At 37.1% G+C, this 21,851-nt stretch overlaps 1 protein-coding gene across 1 annotated transcript in view; it reads left to right on the top strand.

Annotated features, from left to right (window-relative positions):
* The first annotated feature begins 5,111 nt into the window (after nucleotides 1-5,111).
* The window catches only part of Glrb (glycine receptor beta), an 80,847-nt gene continuing 64,107 nt past the window's right edge, over nucleotides 5,112-21,851 (top strand). Inside the window, exons 1-2 of the mRNA XM_090343203.1 lie at nucleotides 5,112-5,247; nucleotides 6,791-6,938. Of these exons, the coding sequence (XP_090199329.1) occupies nucleotides 6,817-6,938 (122 nt within the window). The 5' untranslated portion in view covers nucleotides 5,112-5,247; nucleotides 6,791-6,816. The remainder of the gene's footprint in view (nucleotides 5,248-6,790; nucleotides 6,939-21,851) is intronic.

Below are 21,851 nucleotides of genomic sequence, written 5' to 3'. Positions count from 1 at the left end.
CTGAGGAAAAAAAAGCAAAAGCATAAAAAAAACATAACAAACAAAAGGAAAGCCCATGAGAATGCTCTCTGCAAAAGCCAGAATGGACCTGTGGCTCTAGTAGTATAGTGCTAAACTTGAACACAAATAATCACACACACACACACACACACACACACACACACACACACACACACACACACGGAAGGGCTATTGCCTATACATTTGCATATTCTTTAGAAAAAAACAGAACGAAACAAAAAAATATAAGTCAGATGCCAGTGGCTCATTTACTCTATTCCTCGCTACTCAAGAGACCAAGATATGACAGTCATGGTTTGAAGTCAGTCTAGACTATAAAGTCCAGGAGACTCTTATCTCCAATTAATCAACAAAAATGCTGGAAGTAGCTCTGTACCTCAAGTATTAGAGAGCTAGCCTTGATCAAAAACAAAAAGAAAAGAAAATTCCCAAGGATAGCATTCAGGTCATGGCTTTAAGTCCCAGAACACACCCACACCCACACCCACACACACACACACCAGTAAAAATATCATAGTTCTTACATAGGAGATAAGGAGAGCAATGTCCCCACCCCTCTCTCTTGCTCATTCTCTATCTCTGTCTTTCTTCTTTGCAAACTTTCTCTGTTTTGCTGAGGACTTAGGATACATACTCAGTCTGTTTAAACGTTGTAAGGATATATTATTTCACACTACTGCTATTGCAGTGAAAACTCTGAGAACATTCTAATCTTGATTATATTTTATTTCTGGACACCTGCAAGACCCTACCACCCTCCACAGGAGGAACAGACTAAGATTACAGACCAGGAGATGTTGTTAATCACATGATGGGTTGAACTGTTTCCTCAGTTCCGTGATTCACAAACAGAATGATCTTATTCCTATTTCCTGTGCCTTAATTTTATCATGGCATTATAATTTATTTGGTATTTTGGTTAAATATTATTATAGGATGTGATTGAAAATACAATTTACTGCCACATAAAAATATTTTAGAAACACAGTGTCCGGAGTCAGACATACTTAAGTTCCTATCTGTGTACCAAAGTGATTTTAGAAAACACATAGGAGACTTCTGCTTCTTCAACTGTAAAATATAAGAATAGTATTTAACCCCCTACTATTGAGGATATCATAATCATAAAGCACTTTGCATAGTATGTTTAACATAGTACTCTGCTTAAACTCAATAGCCATCATTTTTTTGTTATGATTGCTAATCCCATGTTGAACAGGAAACATTGAAGTAAAAAAAAAAAAACAATCTGCATGCTAATCAGTAAAGCCAATCTGGAGTATGCAGTCAGAGCTCAATCTGGTCTAGAACAGCACTCGTGGAGTCAGTTTTCTAATCTTCAGCCACAATTCTTTGAAAGTGCATCTATGTGCAGAATCAAGCCGCTCATCAACTCTAAAGGCAGAGATTGTTTCCAAGGTGCTGGAGATGGGACCCAAATTTCCACATATGCTGAGCTCATTCTTTACTGCTGAGCTTTACCCTCATGATGTAAAACTGTGTTAAAGCTATAATATAACATGAAAAAAAAAAGAATCTTGTGCCTTCCCTCTAATTCAATTACCATCTATAAATTCATCTGCTTTCCTGAGCCTCTAAGGAGATTGGACCCAGGACCTTGTACAAGCTAGAGGAGTGTACTAAACCTTGAGCCACTTCCTCAGCTCTTGAATCTTTCAAAGTATTATAGGAAAACCATTTCTTGTAAGCAGTAAAGAGCTGGTAAGCAATACATACTATCATTTAAAAGTTAGATGAAGAAGTAATCAAGAGCCTGGAGAGCATGTTAATCATATATGTCATGTCAGGAAAGCATAGCAGTGATTTGGGTTATCAAAGATTATTTTCATTATGTTCAAAACATTGGTTACTCATCATTTCCTAATGTAAGTTTTGCATATTTTAAAATTCATGAAGAGGGCCTAAAATTCATAAAGAGGCTTAGATGATTTCATCATCTTCTATTAAAACTCTGTTTTCAATTTCTGTTTTAAGAAAGCTTTGATGATGATGATTTTTAGGGGGAAATATTTACACATCCAAAAGAACTGGACATGACTTTGAAAATATGATGGTTACAATATCAATGATCTGGGTTTATTTTTAATGAAAAAATCTCACAAACAACTTAAAATTTGCTATCATTTGCTACTATGACTCATACAAACAGAAAATAAGAAAGATAGAAGATTATAATCAAGACCTAGGTTATCAAACAAGGTGGTAATAGGTATTCATGCTACATGAACAAATGGTTTGGTAAGAATAATCTCTCTTCTTCCAATATTTACTTTTTCCTCTTTTGTCTTGGTCATGGGGCTCCAGCTCAGGATCTGGCACTCTCCCTGAACTCTTTTGCTCAAGGCTAGTGCTCTGCCACTTTGAGTGAGAGTTCCACTCCCAGGTTTTGAGTGGTTAATTGGAGAAGAGCCTCACAAGGACTTTTCTGCCCAAACTGGAGTTGAACCTCAACCTTCAGAACTCAGTCTCCGGAGCAGCATGAGTCACCTATGCCTGGCTTAATATTTACTTCCTAACCTGACAAAATACTAAGGGCTGATTTAAGTAAAGTAAATTTATTTTGAAACAGCCACATGCACATAGAAAAAACAGTTCTTATTGCATATTCTGAGAGAAACCTACACAATATTCCTAGCACATGTTTAGAGAAAATGACCAAAAAGTTGAAATAAATATATAATAGGTTGTGTAAGTCATAGAGCATGAAGCAAATGAAAACAAAAATGGCAGGCTCTAATATCAAATAACCTATTCATTTCCCAGAACAATTATTTAAATAATACATGGTTATATTCATTTTTATTATAAAGAAACAAGAAATTTGAAAATATTAAATAGCTGGACTAATAATTGCTTACTTACTGAGTCTTATTTTAGGCTCTTGGGTGATATTAGTGATGTAAAGAGACAAAAAAAAATCTGTCTTTGTTGGGCTTATACTTTTTCAAGAAAAGAATTGTAATAAACAAAATAAACACCTAGTATAATATATTAGAAGATAAGCACCATGAGATAGAAAAGGATAAGGAATCCATACATGGAGAAACTTGCCTTTTAAATAACATTCATTACCACTTGGTGAGAAAGTGACAGTCTAAACCAGAAAGAAAAGTCAAAGATATGAAAGAGTTAGGTATATGGCTGCCCAGGGGAGGAGGGAAGCATTTTAGGCCTTGGAAAAGCTAAAGCTAGTAACCCAAGGTAAGACCACACCAGAAGAGATAACAGCAGCTAAAGCAGAGTGAGCAAGGGAACTCGGGAGAAGTTAGAGCCTCTGCAGAGACCATTCAGTGAACTGGATTTACATCCTCATGGGGGATTCCCTGCTGGGTTGACGAGTGAAGAATGATGTGTTATGGCACATGGTATGCTATGGAGGCATTTTTTCTGGCTATTAGGTAAAGAAATCCCAGAGAAAGGAAGGACAGTAGAAAGAACAACTAGGATGCTATGAAATAATCTAACTTGGCTCAGTCCAGGTTATTGTTCTCCTTATCGCCTATGTAAAAGCAATGAGAAGTAGCTGGGTTTTGGATATAATTAGAAAGCAACAAATAGAGTTTCCTCACCTTTGGATTTAAGAGAGAGAGAACAAAAGAAATAGAGCAGACTCATACCTTTTGGCTTGAACAATGGAAAGAAGGCTGAATGTGGAACAAGTCCAGGCAGAATGATAGTTCAATGATGACCTTGACATATTCATTAAAATTCAATGTTGAGATGTAGAGGAAACATTTGGATATAAAGAAACTAGAGCCAGAACTCTAAAGCATTCTCTTCAGGAGTAATAAATTTAGGAATCATCAGCATGTGAGTAGATGAGTTCATTACTGAGATAAGGAATAGAGACAGAAAAATACGGAAAAGCAGGTCAACAGTGGACACACTTGGAGGAAAAGATTTGATTAGGCCATACTTTTAGAAGTAGCACTATTCCCATTATAACAAAAATATATGAATCTAGCACAGTATTTTCATAGCAGAGATGTTTGAACACATTAAAGACTGATTCACAGATCTGCAAGAGTGCTTTTGAATTCATCGACAATATGCCTTAGACTTGGGGGAAGACATGCCATAAATCCATCCAAACACTTGGACGTATTTTTTGTTCTTTGAATAACCTCATTCTCCACCATAATACATAAGTGGGTAGCAGAGTTACAAAGACAATACTAGCGAAAGTAAGAAGTCAATTACCAGGTAGACAGTTCTTCGTAACGTATCCATATAACATGTAAATAAAAAGTAAGTTCCTATCATTACAGGAGGTGAAAAAGCCTGCAATTTGAAACATGTATCCATTTCTTGATTACTTGAAAGAAAAGATGATCTGTTTCATGCAAACCCCTATCTTGTCCTACCTTGCGTGAGCAAAGCTTGCTTCTCTTCTCCCTGCCTCAATTTCCCATCTATAAAATGGGAAGGGTGACAAGCAAGATGTCACTAGGGCCAAAGGAGTCGTCCAACAAGAGCAAAAGGTGTTCGGAAGCAGCAGTTTATTACAAATGTGAATTATGTAAAGTGTGTTAAGAACATCATAAGCTTGGAGGCTATAGAAGTTTAGTCATTTGGGCCCGTTTAAGCCTGCTTGCAGAGGTGAGGCTTTTGGTCCCTGGAACCTCCACTCTGAGAATCAGATAACAGAACTACACGCAAAGGATGATATCATCAAAATCATGCCACCTCTTGTGGCTGAGGAAGGTCACTTGCTATCTGTCTGAGGTGCTGTGGAGGCTAAACGCGAACCCCTAAGCCATCCCAGCCCTGTACCCCAAGACTTTGTGTTCCCCAGAGCTGTTCTCTTTTGTACTCCCCCTCCTCGTGCTCCACCACAACTGGAGGAGTGGGGAGTGGGGGTTGGACAACTCTTCTTCTTTGCCCTCACACCTCCTCCACACGCGTGGAGGGACCATGCGATGACGTCCTTCCTGGCCGGGCCCAGACACCTTTTTCCCTGTCCCCGCCGCTGTCCCGCCCCGCGCGCGGCCCGCGGTCCCCGCAGCAGCCCGAGCCCCGCGCGCCACGGCGCACGCTCCGCACTCGGAGCAGGCGCGTCAGGCTCTCGGCGGGCGGGCGGGCGGGCTGCGGGGACCAAGCTGCCCCCGCGCTGCGCCCGCGACAACCGAGCGCCACGGCACCTCGGCCAGAGCCCAGGACGCGGTCGGGCCTGGCGTCCGGGGACGCAGAGCGGAGTGGGTCGGGGTAAGCGCGGGAAGCTGCGCTGGGAGGCCTGGGCTGGAGGAGGGAAGAACAGGCGAGAAGGCGGCGGGAATCTGGGGACAGCTGATGCTCCGCTGGCCCGGCGTTGCGGGCCGCGGGGGCACTGCGGCGGGGGGCCGGGGGGGGGGGGAAGACGGGCTGTCCAGCACCCGGGGAGGGAGCGGGGTGCGGGCGCTAAGCCGGGCCGCGCGTCACCGCTGCAGGAGGGCGTCCTGGGAGATGCTGGCTGGCCGGAAGGTGCCCAGGTCCCCCGCCCCAGGAGGGAGGGGTAGGGAGAAGGGGATCTCCGGGGTGGGTGTCACCCAGGGGTTGGGTGGTAGTGGGCAAGGCCCTGCTGCTTCTCTGGGTATGGGTTGTCACCAGTACCTGGTGCGGTGGTCCTGGGAATCAGGGAGAAGCCGGTGGCGCCAGGGGCTGGGGTGGAGGCCGGAGCAGCTAAGATTGCAAGTTGATGGGGGACAACTTTCCTGTGGGTCTCCAGGGCCCCCTGGGCTGTCTTCTGTAAGGATCTAGGGAGGTGCCTTCCTGGATTGCCTGGGAGAGGCACAAGATAAATGTAGGGGAAATAGCCTGGGAGAAGAGGACAGGAAATCATGACATTGGACATGCAGATTTGAGAGCTGGGGATTCAGAAGCATGAAGGATGCGACAACTCTTAATGCTGTGTTTAAGGCAGAAGGAAACAGTTTCAGCTTTGGAAATTAAGAACGCCGGGTTATTAGATGCTTCAAGACTAGGTGTTAATGTTTGTTTTTGATACATCAGACTCTGCCAAGAATGCAATTCAGTTTTGAACATATTATATATAATATATATATTAATCAATGTGTAGCTAAGAATATTATTTGGAAGATTGTGACCACACTTGGGGTTTGGTTTTCTGACATAGCACTTGGAATTTCTAGAGTAATCTATCTTTTTGATGATAAATGTTGGTATCACATGATTTGGAAAGACAGCAAGCTAACTTAAGGGATTATGTGTGCCTTTTGGGTAAAAAGTTGCCTCAGAATTTAATGTGTATAAATTAAAACACAGTAAGTTTAGAGTGTCAAGTTTCGATACTAAAATTTTATCTCTGTCAGCTAATACTAAGAATTAAATGCTTTTAGTGTTTTTGCATACATAAACATACATAGTTCAAAGAAGATATTTTGAAAGAAAAAACAAAAATTACTCCAACTGAGCTAGTCAGAGGCAACCACTCTAACATATGGTATCTGTCAAATGCAATATCTATTTATAATTTTATGTAACCTTAGAGTCAGAAATTTTATCCATTTACCCTCATTGAAGTCTTTTCTGTGTACTGTTATTTAAACTGACTTTTACAGTTATATTTACAAAGACTTCCCTACGTGGATAGTTTATATATATATTTATATTACATGTAAATATATAATGATGTGGAACCATGTGAAATTTTGATTTGTCCTATGGTTACTAAGGACAATTCTTCTTAAAATGACTCATACACTTGTCATTTGCTTGATACCTATAAACATTTTCATGTTCTCTCTTGCAGATTGATCTCCAATTTAACTTTTCAAGATGAAGTTTTTCTTGACAATCACCTTTTTTATTTTAATTTCCTTGTGGGTTGAAGAAGCCTATTCTAAAGAGAAGTCTTCAAAGAAAGGGAAAGGGAAAAAGAAGCAGTATCTATGTCCTTCGTATGTTATTCATGTCTTATATCCTTATAGAGAGAAATGTTAATGCATTTTTTATCAAAGCAAGATCGCTTATTAAAACACACATTCACAAAACTTCCATACAAAATTATACACTTTTTTATTCCATATGTAGAAAGAGACAGCTTGGAAAGAGGTTAAGAATGTGATAGTTATTTTCATGTGCTAAAGGTAGTGTCTTGTAAAGTTTTGTTCATGCTTTGGATTTATATACTTTTCTTCACAATTTATTAAAGCAGGAAGTAGTCACTTTGTTTTTTTGGGCTGAATATATAACTTTAATTGGCCATTGAGGATCCATATTTTCAGCAAATATCAGTTCAAAAAGCTGATTTAAAAGCAATCCAAAATGAATATGCATTTTAAAATGATCTAAACTATGATCTGAATGCTCATTTAGTTTATATTTTACATAATAGAAAAAATTATGTAAAAATCCTTTCAATATTTGTTGTAAAAGACTTATATTAGAAAATTAACATATTTCTCAAAAAGCCTGTGAGCAAATCTGAAGTAACTTGTAAACTCTAACCCCAGATATATTGCCTCCAAAAGATAAACTTTAGCATCTTGGACTATGATTTTTATAGGACAAGTTAATGTTACTGGATCATAATAGCAGACAATTTTCAATAGAATAGGCGAATAGTATATACATAAATAACCATGATAAAATATAATATGGTGGATGAACTATACAATATATAGAGAGATCTATAATAAAATTTTTCTGCTATGGGTTATTTTTAATGAAGAATTCTAAAATATCATATTGATTATTAACAACATTCTATTCCAGCGCCATCATCTCTTAATCTTACAAATGCCCTGTAAGAAACATAAAACTACTTTATGAAATTTATTTTATGAAACAAGGGTACTGGGATTGACATTTTGCAATTGATACTTGAATGGATATGAGAAACTGAGTCATGGAGACTAAACTCTAACATTAACTAAAGCACAGGCATATTCTGACTATGTCTCTCATAGTAGCACTTACTCAGCCAGATTATTGGATGCTTTACAAGATAGCCCTCAATTACACATGGCCACATGGCCAGTAGAGTTTCAACTGGGGCAGGCTCTGCAATAACCATCATCCATATTCACGTCAATACCCTACTTCCAATTTTTGTGGAATAAACAGTATATTTGCACTGGAGCGGACTAGACGTTCTTAGAATTTCTTCTTCAGGGGGAATAGAAAAAATTCCAGGTATTTTTTTTGAAAAATTCCAAGTTTTACATGTTGCCTATTTTAACCTTTCCTTTGGTAAGGATGAACACTGACATACTGTGGCATATGTCATGCATTCATTGTGGTTCTCTGTAGGGGTCCAACTGTTTTGGATTAGTCAGGTATCCCTATATGAGGAAACAGCAAGTGTTTGTTTTCTCCTCTTACCCAGGCCAAAGCCCCTACCAAAAGTCATAATACCACCTCCACTCATGGCTCCTGACTCTAGTCTTAGCCACTCAGGAGGCTGAGATCTGAGGAGAGCAATTTAAACCAGCCTGGGCTGGAAAGTCCATGATATTCTTATCTCCAAAAAAGCCATCAGGCTGTGTGGCTTAAGTGGTAGAAATTCATCCTTGAGTGAAAAGGCTTAAATACAGCTCCCAGGCCCTCCCTGAGTTCAAGCCTCAGTTCTGGCATGCACAAAAATGGTCTAATTCAACTGATATGAAGACCACAGCAACAAGTCCAATAACTACCTTGTGTCTTACATGAGCATTTTAGAAAATGTTTGATGGCTTTTTCATAGTTATGCTTTTAAGTTGCCTCAGTGTCTGTAGGTATTTAAGATAGAGCCAGAAGTGGTAGAGTGTTATCCTTGATCAACAGAATGTTAGGGACAACACCCAGGCCCTGAGAACTGGCAAACAGAAAAAAGATGGGGGAAGGGGAAGAACAAATCAAAAAGGAAGAAAAAGGGGCCTGGAGTTTGGTCTAGTGGTAGAGTGCTTGCCTAGCATGCTCAAAGACCCAGATTCGATTCCTCAGTACCATACATACAGAAAAAAAATAGCCAGAAGCGGTGCTGAGGCACAAGTGGTAGAGCTCTAGCCTTGAGAAAGCCCAAGGACAGTGCTCAGGCCCTGCGCTCAAGCCCAGAGATGGCACAAAAAGAAAAAGGAAGAAAAATCACTGATTTGTGAACTATAGAAGAAAGATTAGGTTCTCTTTATTTACCATGGTATCTATTATAGCAAATTTTAACACACACTCAGGTTAAGAATCTCAGGTATAATAATGGTCTGTGCAAGAATGTGCAAGTTACTTGTTATTTAGAAAATAATTTAATTGCTCACTTGGTGTACAGAAATTAGCTATTAAGCAGCTTGAATAAGGGGAGTAGTTGACATTACAAAATATAGAAGTTATATACAAATTATGATACTACATTATATTTGATGTAAACTTTTTTGAGTGTCATTGGAATATATATATATATAAATATATATATATATGTATGTAGTTGATGTGTTGCCAATAAGATAAAAATCTTCCTGTTTTATTGTTATTACAGTAGTTTTTCCCAAAGTTGATAAGTATCTGAAGGGTCTTGCTTTAAATTACAGAGAAATAAATTATTTTGCTCCTTAATATTATAGGCTATGATTTGGATATTGAACATTCTCCTGGCCTTTTTCTTTTTTAAAACCCATATTGTTTTGAAATACTAGGAAATTACAACATGATGCTTAGATTCCTTATTGTTTCATATGTAACTAAAGCAACCATGTGAATGTATGTTGAATTTGGCAATAACTTTAATATCGCAGTCTTAGTTCCAGCTTTCTGTTCTTCTGGAGTGATGTTATGCAGATTCATTTCTGTGAATGCCACCACTCACTGTTAACTTTCAAGTCTATGTCGAACTCAGACCTCTCTAGAAAGCACCACACCTTACATCCCACCTATCCCTTCATGATCTAGACTGGCTTCAAAATGATCCGGCTGAAATCAGACCTCCTTCCCACTATTTTCCAACTATTCCCCTTGGCCTTTCCCAGCAAAGCATACACCACCTTCTTTGCCATCCAAAACATATCCAGAGGATAGCACTAGACCTTCTCGTTCTACTTAACTTTCTCAATGTCACCAGTCATAAAACATACCAGTGCAAGATGTTTACCACCTCTGGATTCTGTGCTTCCTTTTTATTCTCATGTGGACATTGCTACTCATCTCTACCCTCCTGAGTGCATTCTGGTTTCGTTTTCCTACTTCTTGTCTTCCTCATGAAGTCATATTCCACACAAATACTATTTTCTAATGGTTAAGCCTGGTCAGATGATTTCAATATGGAGAACCCTTTAAGAGACCCCACATCTTTTTGTATAAGATTCCAATTTCTTGATGCTACACACTGTCCTTTAAAAATGTGTATTATCTGTTAATAGTACAAAGGACTTGCCATTCAACAAAACAGTTATGTACAGAGTTGGGCAATGTCATCCTCCCCATCCATCCCTCCTAACCAACCTTTTGCCTCACTTTTCTTAATTCTGTAGGATATGTGTTGAATATTGTTTTACATATCGTCTCTTGAACTAGTTCTTGACCTCACCAACAGTATTTTCTTCATCCTGGCTCCAGGCCCTACTCCATTGCATGAGTGAATCATGGCTCATCTATGCTTGAACGTTCTCATCTCTGAAAGGGTTCATTCCTTTACTTAAAATACCATTACTTTCTTTCTTCTTTTGTCAACCCCTGCTTCAGTGATTTGCCCAAAGCCATAGCTAGAACTACAGCTCTCATTCACTACTGTTTCCTCCGGGCCATGCTTTACCACTGTTATATCTGGAGACTCTTTTTTCTAGTTTTGGTGGTCAGAATTAGATAATCACCACAATCCTCGACTTGCCTTTCAGGTTCATAATATTTTATTGCACTCATCAGTTTTAATTGTATGTTTTCTTCTTAAATTGTAAATTCTCCGGGACTGTCTTATTTTGCTTAATGACCAGAGAACAAAAGAGTTGTATAACTCTCTGTCAGCTAAAAACCAATTTAAAGAGTAAATAAGAGTTTAAGCCTAAGTATCTTTGGCTACCTCTTATTGTATCATTAATACCTGGATTTTCATTAGTCATTTAAATATAATTCATATAATCCTGTGATTAATGCTTAGAAATATGGCCTCAGACCAAGAAAATCAGTGGATTACTTATTTTCTGTTGGAATTTTGGTCTTATCCCTTCCAGTATTTTATCAATAACTAAAAAAAAACATAAACAGGAAAGATTCATTCAAACTGAAATTACATGGTACTGAGACCTGTAGTAAATCATAATCTGAAGGAAAAAAGTGATGGGCCAGGTCTGACAGCAATGAGGAACCAATTACAGATTGCTTTAGAAACCACTAGTTTACTAGAGTTTGGGCAAAAACAAATTGGCAGGAATTATTTGGAAAAATATTCAATAATGTAATGATGACATAAATGTATATATATATGTATAGTGTTCAAAACAAAATTATTATTTTATTTCACTATTTTTATTCTTATGCATATAACTTTGATTCATAGAATTACAGAAGGCCCTAGTTAATATTTTCAGGAGAGAGGAATAATAGCAAAAGCAATTAAATCATGTCATAATAGGTAGAGCTGAAGGAGTTCAGATAATTAAAGTTGTTTTCAAATGTTTAAAAGAACTCTGCTATACATAAGAAAGTAGATATTGTCTTGGCAACAACAGCTTTCACTAAGACTAATGAGAAGAAGCTGTGGGGAGTGATATGTTTGGCTCCAAATTGAGAAGAATTTTCTAACAGAGTTTTGCGGAGATATAATTGTCTGGAGAGGTATGTGGGAAGATTCTGTTTGTGAAGGCATTCAGACATATGAGATAATTACTTGGTGGGCATATTTCCAAGAAAGTTTGAACATTAGTTAGGTGGTTAGAGCCAGTGTTGATATGTAAGGTTATTTAAAGTTGTGAGATATTTTATGATTCTGTGATTCAAACATAGTGAATTTGATTATAGCCTGCAATTAACTAATAGCAAAATGACATGGAGAAAATCATCTTGGCTCCAATTTATCTTGATACATTTATTTAACTAGATCTGCTCTGCCTTTATATTTGATACATTGACTTGGAAAGCTCTAGATTTTAAAGTAAATATGGATTACTTACTCACTACTTACTCACTCACTACTAATAAGGGGTTAAGAACCTTGAATGGTAGAACTGCTCTTTGAAATTTCATGGATAATCACATTCTTAAAATGATCACTTTCAAATACACACACACACACACAGACATACAGACACACACACAGAGAGAGAGAGAGAGAGAGAGAGAGAGAGAGAGAGAGAGAGAGAGAGAGAGAGAGACAGACAGACAGACAGACAGACAGACAAACAGACACAAAGAGAGAACACTTCCTCTTTTCTGACCAAAGTCCATTGGAAAACGAATACTGAGCTGCTGTTATGCCACCAAAAAAATGATTGCAGAATAATAAATAGAAATGATCTATGTCTACATCAGTTTGGGAGAAGGCATAGCAATGTAGACTTGTGTTTATTGTCTGCATTATACTGCAACTTAGAACAAACAAAATATTTGATTAAATAACAGTAATAAAAACAAGAAAATTATTCCTACAACAATATTAAACAACAAAAAAGAACATTGCTTGTTATTTCACTCATAGCAGATGAAGCCCTTTTCAGGTCTGCACTTGGCTAGACTATGTGATGTCTGGGAACACACAGACAACTATGCCTTTCCTGAGCTTCAGACGCTCCTCTTGTTGACGACTACCTGAATTTCAGATGCTTGCAAACTAAAGGTAAATGCATCTGTTTGCCAGTTGCATTTGAATTGTCTTCCTTTCTTTCAGTTTTGGAGCATACTCAGTCTTAGATCTGAGAAGTTTAATAATTCCTTCCATAGAAAGGCTACTGTTACTTATGTTAGGCTTGTGGCCCTGTGGTCACATTAAATTAACTTTGCTCCAAACTATTTACACTCTAGCTTTAATGACCAAAAATTACTTAATGTTTATTCTAGTTCTGTATGCATATTAGGAAAGATGTTATTTCTACTTATTTGTTTATAAGCCAAAAATAATGTATGTGTGAATGTAATATTTTTTTGCATTTAAAAAATTGTTGGGATGATGTATAGAGGACTTACAGTTACATTGATCAGGTAGTGGGTACATTACTTCTTGAACACTGATACCCCTTCCCATGCTTTTCTCCCTCATACCACATACCCTCCCAATGTAATCTGTTTTGTATCCATTTCAAGAAAGTTTTTTGTTTCCTCATATATACCCCCGTAATACTAGCCTGTGTATCCAGCAGTTCAGTATGTGGTAAGAAGGGTTAGACCACTGGGAAACATCACAGTCATTATGTATTGCTAAAGCATTATAGTGGTCATTTTTTTGTGTTGTGATTCTACTATATAATATTAACTTACAGACTAGATTGATTAGATAGTTTAGTTCCGGTTTCTTGCTTCCTTGTGGAAAGTGTCTAGACAAAACAAACTGGCCAAGGGAAGAAAGGCTGATGGAAAGAGATTTGGGCAAATTATAAAATGGATACAGTTGAAAATTGCCTGTAATGTGATTGCTTTATATCTAGGTCAAAACATTTTTAAGAATGGTCAGTTATGTCTCTTTTTACTATGTATTGTTCAATTCCATGTAAGTGGTGTGTTATTACTGTGTGGTTTCTTGAATTTAATAGTTTTCCCTTTCCAAATAATTCTCAAATTTTTTAAATTGGCATCCTCATTATTACAGTTATTGAGGCATGAACTTGCCTTTCTTACTCTTGAAATGTTCTCCAATATCACTGTTTTCAAGTTTTTCTTGAGTGCATTCATTGTCCCTAATCATCCTTTCAAACATAGCAATTACAAAGTTCTCCTATTGGTTCCAGTCATTTACCCCATACTTTTCTGGTCATTATAATCTACTTGGATATGCTGTATTCATTTGCTTCTTCTTCTTTAAGCCACATACTTTATAGTTCATAGTAACTCTCAAGTTGATTTCCATGGATCTAATTTATTTTCATTTCGTTTGAATCTAGTCCTGTAGAAAGAATAATCTAGCTGGCGCCGTGGCTCACGCTGGTAAATCTAGCAACTCAGGAGTCTGAGATCTGAGGATAAAAATTCAAAGCTTGCCCAGGAACAAGAGGACCTGAGATTCTTATCTCCAATTAACCTCTAAAAAACAGGAAGTGGGGCTTGGCTCCCAGGAAGGGTGGTAGCCTTGAACTGAAGAGCTCAGGGACAGTGCCTAGGCCAAGTTCAAACCCCATGACCCACCAAAAAATAAATAAATAAATAATAAAAGAATATCTTCCCCTATTTCTATTTACTTATGCATGATATGACAACTTCATTGGTCTGTCCAAATTCTGTAAGATTTTTAGGGCTTATCTTAAATATTATCTTCTCTTAATTAATTTTAAGTTTTAATTGGGAGTTAGAGTAATTTGCATAGCCTTAGAGTAATTTGCATAGCCTGCTGTTGAAGTTAATCCTTTGATGTCTTGGACATGGAAAAAGATATTATATTTAGAATTTTTTAAAAAGTTTGGTGTTATTGTGAATATTTTACTTAAAGCATTCTGTTAAATTCTCACTGCTGTATTTTACAATAGTTTGAATTACATGAAAGTTTTTCAAAGAGCCCTGATTGCCTTTTGCGTGTATCACAAGTCACTGAATTGATTGTAACTACCAGTTGTTTTCTTTGAAGAACAGAAGACTAATCAGCTATTTAAGGTGTTATTGCATATGGTAAAGAAGACAGACTTTTTTTTTAGAGCATTCTAACTTTTTTGTTGGTGTTATTAAGTAATTGTACAAAGTGGTTCCAAGTCTCTAAGTCAGGTTATGAGTAAAATATTTCTTGATCAGAGTCATCCCCCATTGTGTGCCATTTTCCCCCTCCCATGCCTACCAACAAGTGACATAGTTTTTGTTGTTGTTTTACATATTATTGAATACAATGATTCCATCCAGGAGACACACTATTTTTTGCCTTCCTAAATTATAGAATTAATACCGAAGAGATTAAAAGACAGGAGTTCAAATTAATGCATAGTATACCGTTGTCCAAATAAAATAATTGATTATTTTTGAAGGTTTTTTTTGTCACCAGTTATTGAACAAGTATAGTGACACAACCCAAACTAAGTATGATTTGGGAAATTAAGTATTATTAAATTTCTTTTCTAGAATCTATGATTAAAGTGAATGTTGAAGTCTTTCATATTCTAGATTCTCTATTGTTCCTTCTTTATACTCTGCAACTTGATCAGATTTCATTCTTTTTTATTATTACCTTTAAATAGTTGTAGAAAGGAGTTTCACTCAACAAAGAATTTTGTGAATACAATGAGTCTTTGTCACTATTACCATTCTGAGCATTCTTATGGCCTCCCCCCAAACCCATCTTCCTTCACTTTTCTTGATTATGGAGGATATGCATTGTTTTTTTTTTAATGGCATTTTCTACCTTTTTTTCTCTTGATTCTTCTATCCCAGTTCCCTTGACCCTACCTTATCGTGTTGGAACCTGTAGATTTATGGTTGATTAATTCAGATATTTGATTGTCACAATTTTTTGTTAACTAATTTGACCCAGTCAATCTTGTAAAAGAGTATAGAAAATCCTATTTCTTTTTTTTTTTTGGCCAGTCTTGGGCATTGAACTCAGGGCCTGGGCACTGATCTTGGGCATTCTCAAGGCTAGAGCTCTACCCCTTGAGCAACAGCACCATTTCTGGCTTTTTCCCCCTATGTATGTGGTACTGAGGAATCGAAACAAGGTCTTTGTGCATGCTAGGCAAGCAGTCTACCACTAGGCCAAACTCCTGGCCCAGAAAATTCTATTTCTTAACCAAGTAATTTATGAAGAGGTCCAGTTTTATAATTCACTTACTATCAAATTACAGTGATTTAAAAGTGTTACAATCAATGTAGAAGTTGAATTGTCTACAGCTTCAGCCTGTTCTGTTTTCACATATTAAGGGATTTGACTTAGAAAGATCCATCTTCGTTTACTTTTGGGGGGGAGATAACTAACTTATGCAAAATGGGAAAGAATAGAGCATATTTATGAAATTCTCCTTCATTCTCATGGTGTTGCTCCCTGAAGGAGTCATAGCATTCATTTACTGTAGGATTCATTCACATGGGACTCATTCACTGTAAACAGCTGAGAACTCTTCAAAAATGACCTCCCTTACCATAGTTATTTCAGGGAAATTTATACTCAGAACTCATCAGGCAAATTATTCAAATTTATGTACATACTAATAGCTCTTCTGAGAAGTGATGTAAATATGAAATAATAATTCTAAAGCTCTGATTGGAATAACAGTGGAACACTTACAAAATTGCTATTAAAATATGTTGGAAGACTTGAAACATCTGACCTTTATTAGTCCTCATGTAAGGAAACAATAGTAGGAATGTATGAGTGTTCAAAGAGACTTAAGGTTCCAGAGAATGATTCTTGAGAATGACAGAACAGGAAATGCTGACCTGTGAGGGGAGGGATGTGTGGAAGTCTGTGTTTTAGTGTTTAACTTTTAGGGTACCACTGATACGGCTGACAAGGCGATTGGAATATATTACTGCAACCCTCTCTGAGATAATCTTTAATTTCTCTTCCTACTTGCCTGATTTAATTCTACATATGTAAATATTTTCAGCTACTAAGACTATTTATTTATCTTGGGTTTGAATTTGGCTTTAGTGAGGACTTCCTTGTCCCTTAGCAGCTCTGTTTCCCTTTTTCTATGCCATCCCCACCCTTTTCCTACTATTTCAGTCTATACATAACATTCTTCTACTTAAAAAAAAAAAGAATGGAGATTACTAGGCAAAAACTCAATGTCTCTGTGTTTAACCTTTCCTACCCATTGCATCCTTCCTCTGTTCCTGTCCTAGAAATAAAGGACAGACCTTCCCTGGAAAGTGTGGTTCTCATCTCCTGCAGTCTCTCTGGAGCTCTTGCTTTCCTCACCTGACCTCTCCCATAGTTAATTTTTGTCTCTTCTCTGTTTTAGTTCTTTTTTTCCGTAAAGGCTTGTTAACATTCTGGATAGATTTTGCCTGTATCAATCTGTCTGTCTGTCTGTCTGTCTGCCTGCCTGTCTGTCTGACTTACTTACTTATCTTCTGTCTTCTATCTATAACTTGTAGTTCATTATCTTTGTTTTTTTCCCCTATGTTGCTGTAATTCTTGAATTAAAATGGCTACATTCTTGAGCTTTACTTCACTAAATACATTTCACTGTTCTACTTTTTGATAAAGATTTTTATTCCTTTTAAATAAATCTCCAGACCTTATCCTAAATCTTCATTATAACCTGGTAAGGGCTACTCACCGTCTTCTACAGCCTGAGACAGGGCCTCATGCATGAGCCCCCCCACTCCCACCCTGCCCCTTTGCTTCCTTTACGCTGCTCATCCTGAGTCTTCTGTCCAAGTGACTGTAACTAATTAGCCTACCTCACTGCATATATCTTCTATTTTGATTCTGCTCTGAAATATTAAGCTTTGTGGAGAGGATACTTTGGTTCTTTCAGATTTTTCCCTCTACTGATTTCCATTCATCTTTAGCTGTAGCTATACCTACTTTTGTGGTTTCTAAGCAATTATTTTCAATTCCGTATTGGATTTTAAAATTAGTGATGTTGGTGTCCAGGTATAGCTGAATAGTAAAGGATGTGTCTTTCCTGGTGCCTTCAGTTCCAACTCAAATACTGCAAGAAACAACGTAGTGCACATTAAATATTAATACAAATAATAACTTATTTTTAATGAAATGAGCTATATTTTCAAAAAGTCAAGTAGGTGAATTAGCGGGCATTATTTCACATTGTTATTGTTCAGTTTAATGGATGGTTTCGTGAGAGATAATGAAATTCTCCTATCTGCTTCTGTATTATGCTCATTATGATATTATCTCTGGCTGAATTATGTGAAGGAAATATGGCCTCATAAAGACATATGACTGGAAAAGGGGAGAGTGCTTCAATAGTCTTTTCATAGTTGTGAATGTTCTCTAATGTTGTGCCAAAAGTTAACGAGTGATAGTTTCTTAAAAGATAGTTTCATCATGAACTCTGAAAGCACATCAGTGAACATTGTGTTCTCTGTCATTAAAATTCACTGCTCTGTCTTAGACACTGAATGGACTCTTGTTCAAAAGAGATTTTATAACATCATATATGAGGCATTTAGAAAATATTGGTTTGCTCATTTTTGCAAATCTTCCAAATGTTGACATTTTTCATTATATAACATCAAAAAATCAGCTCCATTTGATCTGACTTCTTATCTCATTGGAGAGGGTAAACGTTGAGAAGTTCATGATGGCTAATATTTTCTCTATGATTCTGATGTTTGAAAGGTCACAGGTTTTTCATTGGAAACAAATACTCAAGTCATTTTTCTTCAAGTTAGGAGACTTTCATTTTGGCAAAAACAACTTTTCCCAAACACTCACATCTGAATGAGCAAAGTTTTTTTTTTTTTTTTTTTTTCCCTCTGAGGTCTCCCACAAAAGGAATCAGGTGCAGCTAATAAGTTAAGTCATCTCTCAGATTTTTTTTTTCCTTCTGAAGCTGTTATCAAAGTTGAGAGTATAGCTGAAGTGCTGTGTGGGTAACGTGGCTTGTCATACAGCAGGCTGAAAAAGATGTTGATTTAAGTAAATGAAGGAGCTGAGAGCTCCACAAAGGAAAATCCCAAGTTTGAGCATTGATCATTTCATAGTTTGGGGGTCTTGAAAAAGTAGTCACTTTATTTCTCCAGATTTTCTTATCTATAAAGTTTAAATAATCAGTTTCATGAGCTTCTTTACTGGTAGAATTTCTAATTATAAGAGATAGTATTTTCTAACCTGTAAAAGTTCCACCAACTGAATGAGCTGTGTTTGTAACATCAGAACTTCTTTTGAAAGAGTTTAAAGTAATTTTGCATTTGAAACCCATTCCTGGTGCTGCACTTCTATTATGTAAGCACATTTTTAAAGATACAGTATCAGGAGAGAAACCCTTCACCTTATTACTTGGACATTTGTTGCAAGCCTTTTATGTGAGAGTTCCCATCCAGGGAACACCCACTGAACTTTCAGGATGAGTCTATAAAGCAGACAATTTCCCAATAGCCTTCACGTGAGAATGACTTAGGTTGCACAAAAGGCCTCTGCAGTTTTCTTAAGATTACCATGTCAGGTCAGGAATAGATTGGTGTTTAAGGCTAACTCTTTGGTGATATTGTCTACATCAGAGTCCATCCTGTTTATCTGGAAAATTAGAAATTGTGAGAAGTAAGATTTACCTTTCTTAAAGCTCTCTCCAACTTGTTGGAAATCTGAAAGTTAAATGTAGATCGGCTTCTCAGCTGAAGTTTTTACTACAGAAGTGGAGATTGAACTCAAGCTATTGAGCTTGATCTTGTGCCACAGCCCAGTTCTTTTTGCTTTACATTTGTTTGTCATATAGAATATTTTTCTAATATCGACCAGCTTACTTCAGGGTATAATCCTCCTATATCTGCCTCCTGACTAGCTGGGATTACAAACATCCACTACCTGGCTTCAACAATGTTACTGCCACTACTTTTATGCTTGTTGGAATTACCTTTACTCATGGGAATACACTTTTCACTTTTATTGTTATGTAACCTTAATTTGTTTTTTTAATCACTTTCAGGGAATGTGTTATGTTTACTTACAGTCTTTTAGTGAAATTTAGTTTTGTCAAGTTATTTATTCATTTACTTACTTATTTTTGTCAGTCGTTGAGCTTGAACTCTGGGCCTGGCAATGTCCATGAGCTCTTCAGCTCAAGGCTATTGCCCTATCCCTGGAACTACAGTGCCAGAATGCTGCAGTCTTATAGCATAGTCTTAGCTAGCATGGTCTTGTAAGCTGTTTCTTCACAGATATATGTTCCCCACATAGCAACCAGTCATTAGTTTGATTAGTGCTGCTCACCTTAGATGGTAGCCAGCAATGGCAGTTTCATCTGCAAGAATTCATTCTGAGCTGGTGCTGTGGGGAATGGAAAGACTATTCCCTGTGCATACTGTGTGCACATATATAATGAGGAAGTAAAGTATAACATGTCTTCAACTAAGGGTAGGTTGGAAATGAGAAGAATCCAGGAATTTGATTTGGGATATGTTGAGTTGGAAGTATTGCTTAGCTGTACTTGAGGAAATGTCAACAGGCATTGACCAGAAATTTTGAGAAATAGTCTGGGTATCAGGTGTTGGCATAAAGATTCTGTAAATTGTGCAATTGTATGACATCATACAGAAAACAGCTAGGTGTGATGGTAGCTATCTGTAATCCAAGCTGCTTGGGATCAGAAACAGGAAGTTCATGAATTAAAGGTCACCCTAGGAAGATTCAAACTTAATAACAAAGATAAAAGGGCTATTTAAGTGATAAGGTTCTTTTTTATTGTAATATATAGAGGGGTTACAGGTACATTCACCAGATAGTAGGTGCATTGTTCTCACACATTGATACCCTTTTAAGTGATAGAGCTCCTAATTAGATGCTTTGAGTCCAGTTCCCCATTACTGCAAAAGCAAGGAGGGAGGGAGGGAGGAAGGGAAGGAAAGAAGAAAGGAAGGGAGGAAGGAAGGAAGAAAGGAAGGAAGAAAGGAAGGAAGGAAGGAAGGAAGGAAGGAAGGAAGGAAGGAAAGAAGGAAGGACAGAAGAAAGGGAGAGAGGGAGGGACGGAGGGAGGGAGAATGGGAGCAAAGAAGAAAGGGAGGAAAGATGAGAGGGGCTTAATTAGAAAAATTAAGGTATGTGAGAAATGATTGTAAATGAAATTGAAAGAAAGACAGGAAAATGAAGAGAAGAAGCTGGTAAAATAAGATCAGAACTAATTGTGAGTTCTTTACTTGGAACTCAAAGTTGACTTTAAAAAAAAAGAAAAAAAACCTTTCAAGCTTTAAGATACCCGAGGAGCAAGACTATCAAGAACTCTTATTGAGAGGGAGGAACTATTGACCTTGATAAGATGAGATTTTCTACACAGTAATTACAAAGCTTTAATAGTTTGAATTCAAGAGATATTTTGAAGAAGAGATCTAGCAGTGCAGGTGTTAAGGTCTTTAAGAAAATTTGTTGTAAGATAATATACTAGCTGTAGTTGGAGGGACTGTAGAATCAAGAAATGGATTTAAACAGCTAGAAGATAATTAAACATACTTATAACATGATAAGAGAAAGAGAAAATTTATTATATTGAAGAAAATTGCTGGAATGATTCTATAATCTTAGATGAGTAGAAAATGTGACCTTGAGTAGCATTTTTGTCCCATTTGCCCGTTAATCTACTAAGTTCACAAAGAAAGATAAAGGAAATCTAACCATTTTTCCTTCTTAAAAGCCTTTTTAAGTTGAGAAACATAATTAAGCATTCCTAATAATGGGCTTATATGATATCACATCTACACCTTTTAACATCACATTTAAATAAGGTGCAGATTCAAAGCAGAACACCTTAGTTGGATAGCTGTTATAGTCTAGATCTACTGATAGACATCAGGACTCACCTTTATTCCATTTAAGTCCTAGTCATAAAAGCATACAGGACAGATAAATCCCATGAAATTTTAGTTGTACTGACCCCTCTTGCCACGTGCTATCTAATTGATTGTGGTTAGTAATTCTTCACTGGTTCAAGAAATTAGTGTATAGAGCTTCGTGGTGTTTTCTTTCGTCTCTCTTCTTTGTCAAAATACTTATTAGGAATGTGTGAAATTTTCAGAAATATTAACATTAATAAAATTAATCATCTGAAGATACCCTGCAGAAACTGGCAAGAGTGAGGAAAGGGGTGATGATGTCTTTTTAC

Source organism: Megascapheus bottae, chromosome 13, assembly GCF_031878675.1.
Source record: "Megascapheus bottae isolate mThoBot1 chromosome 13, mThoBot2.hap1, whole genome shotgun sequence".
Taxonomy (NCBI): Eukaryota; Metazoa; Chordata; class Mammalia; order Rodentia; family Geomyidae; genus Megascapheus; species Megascapheus bottae.
The sequence above is the reverse complement of the archived record's forward strand: the minus strand, read 5'-3'. Positions and strand labels throughout refer to the sequence as shown.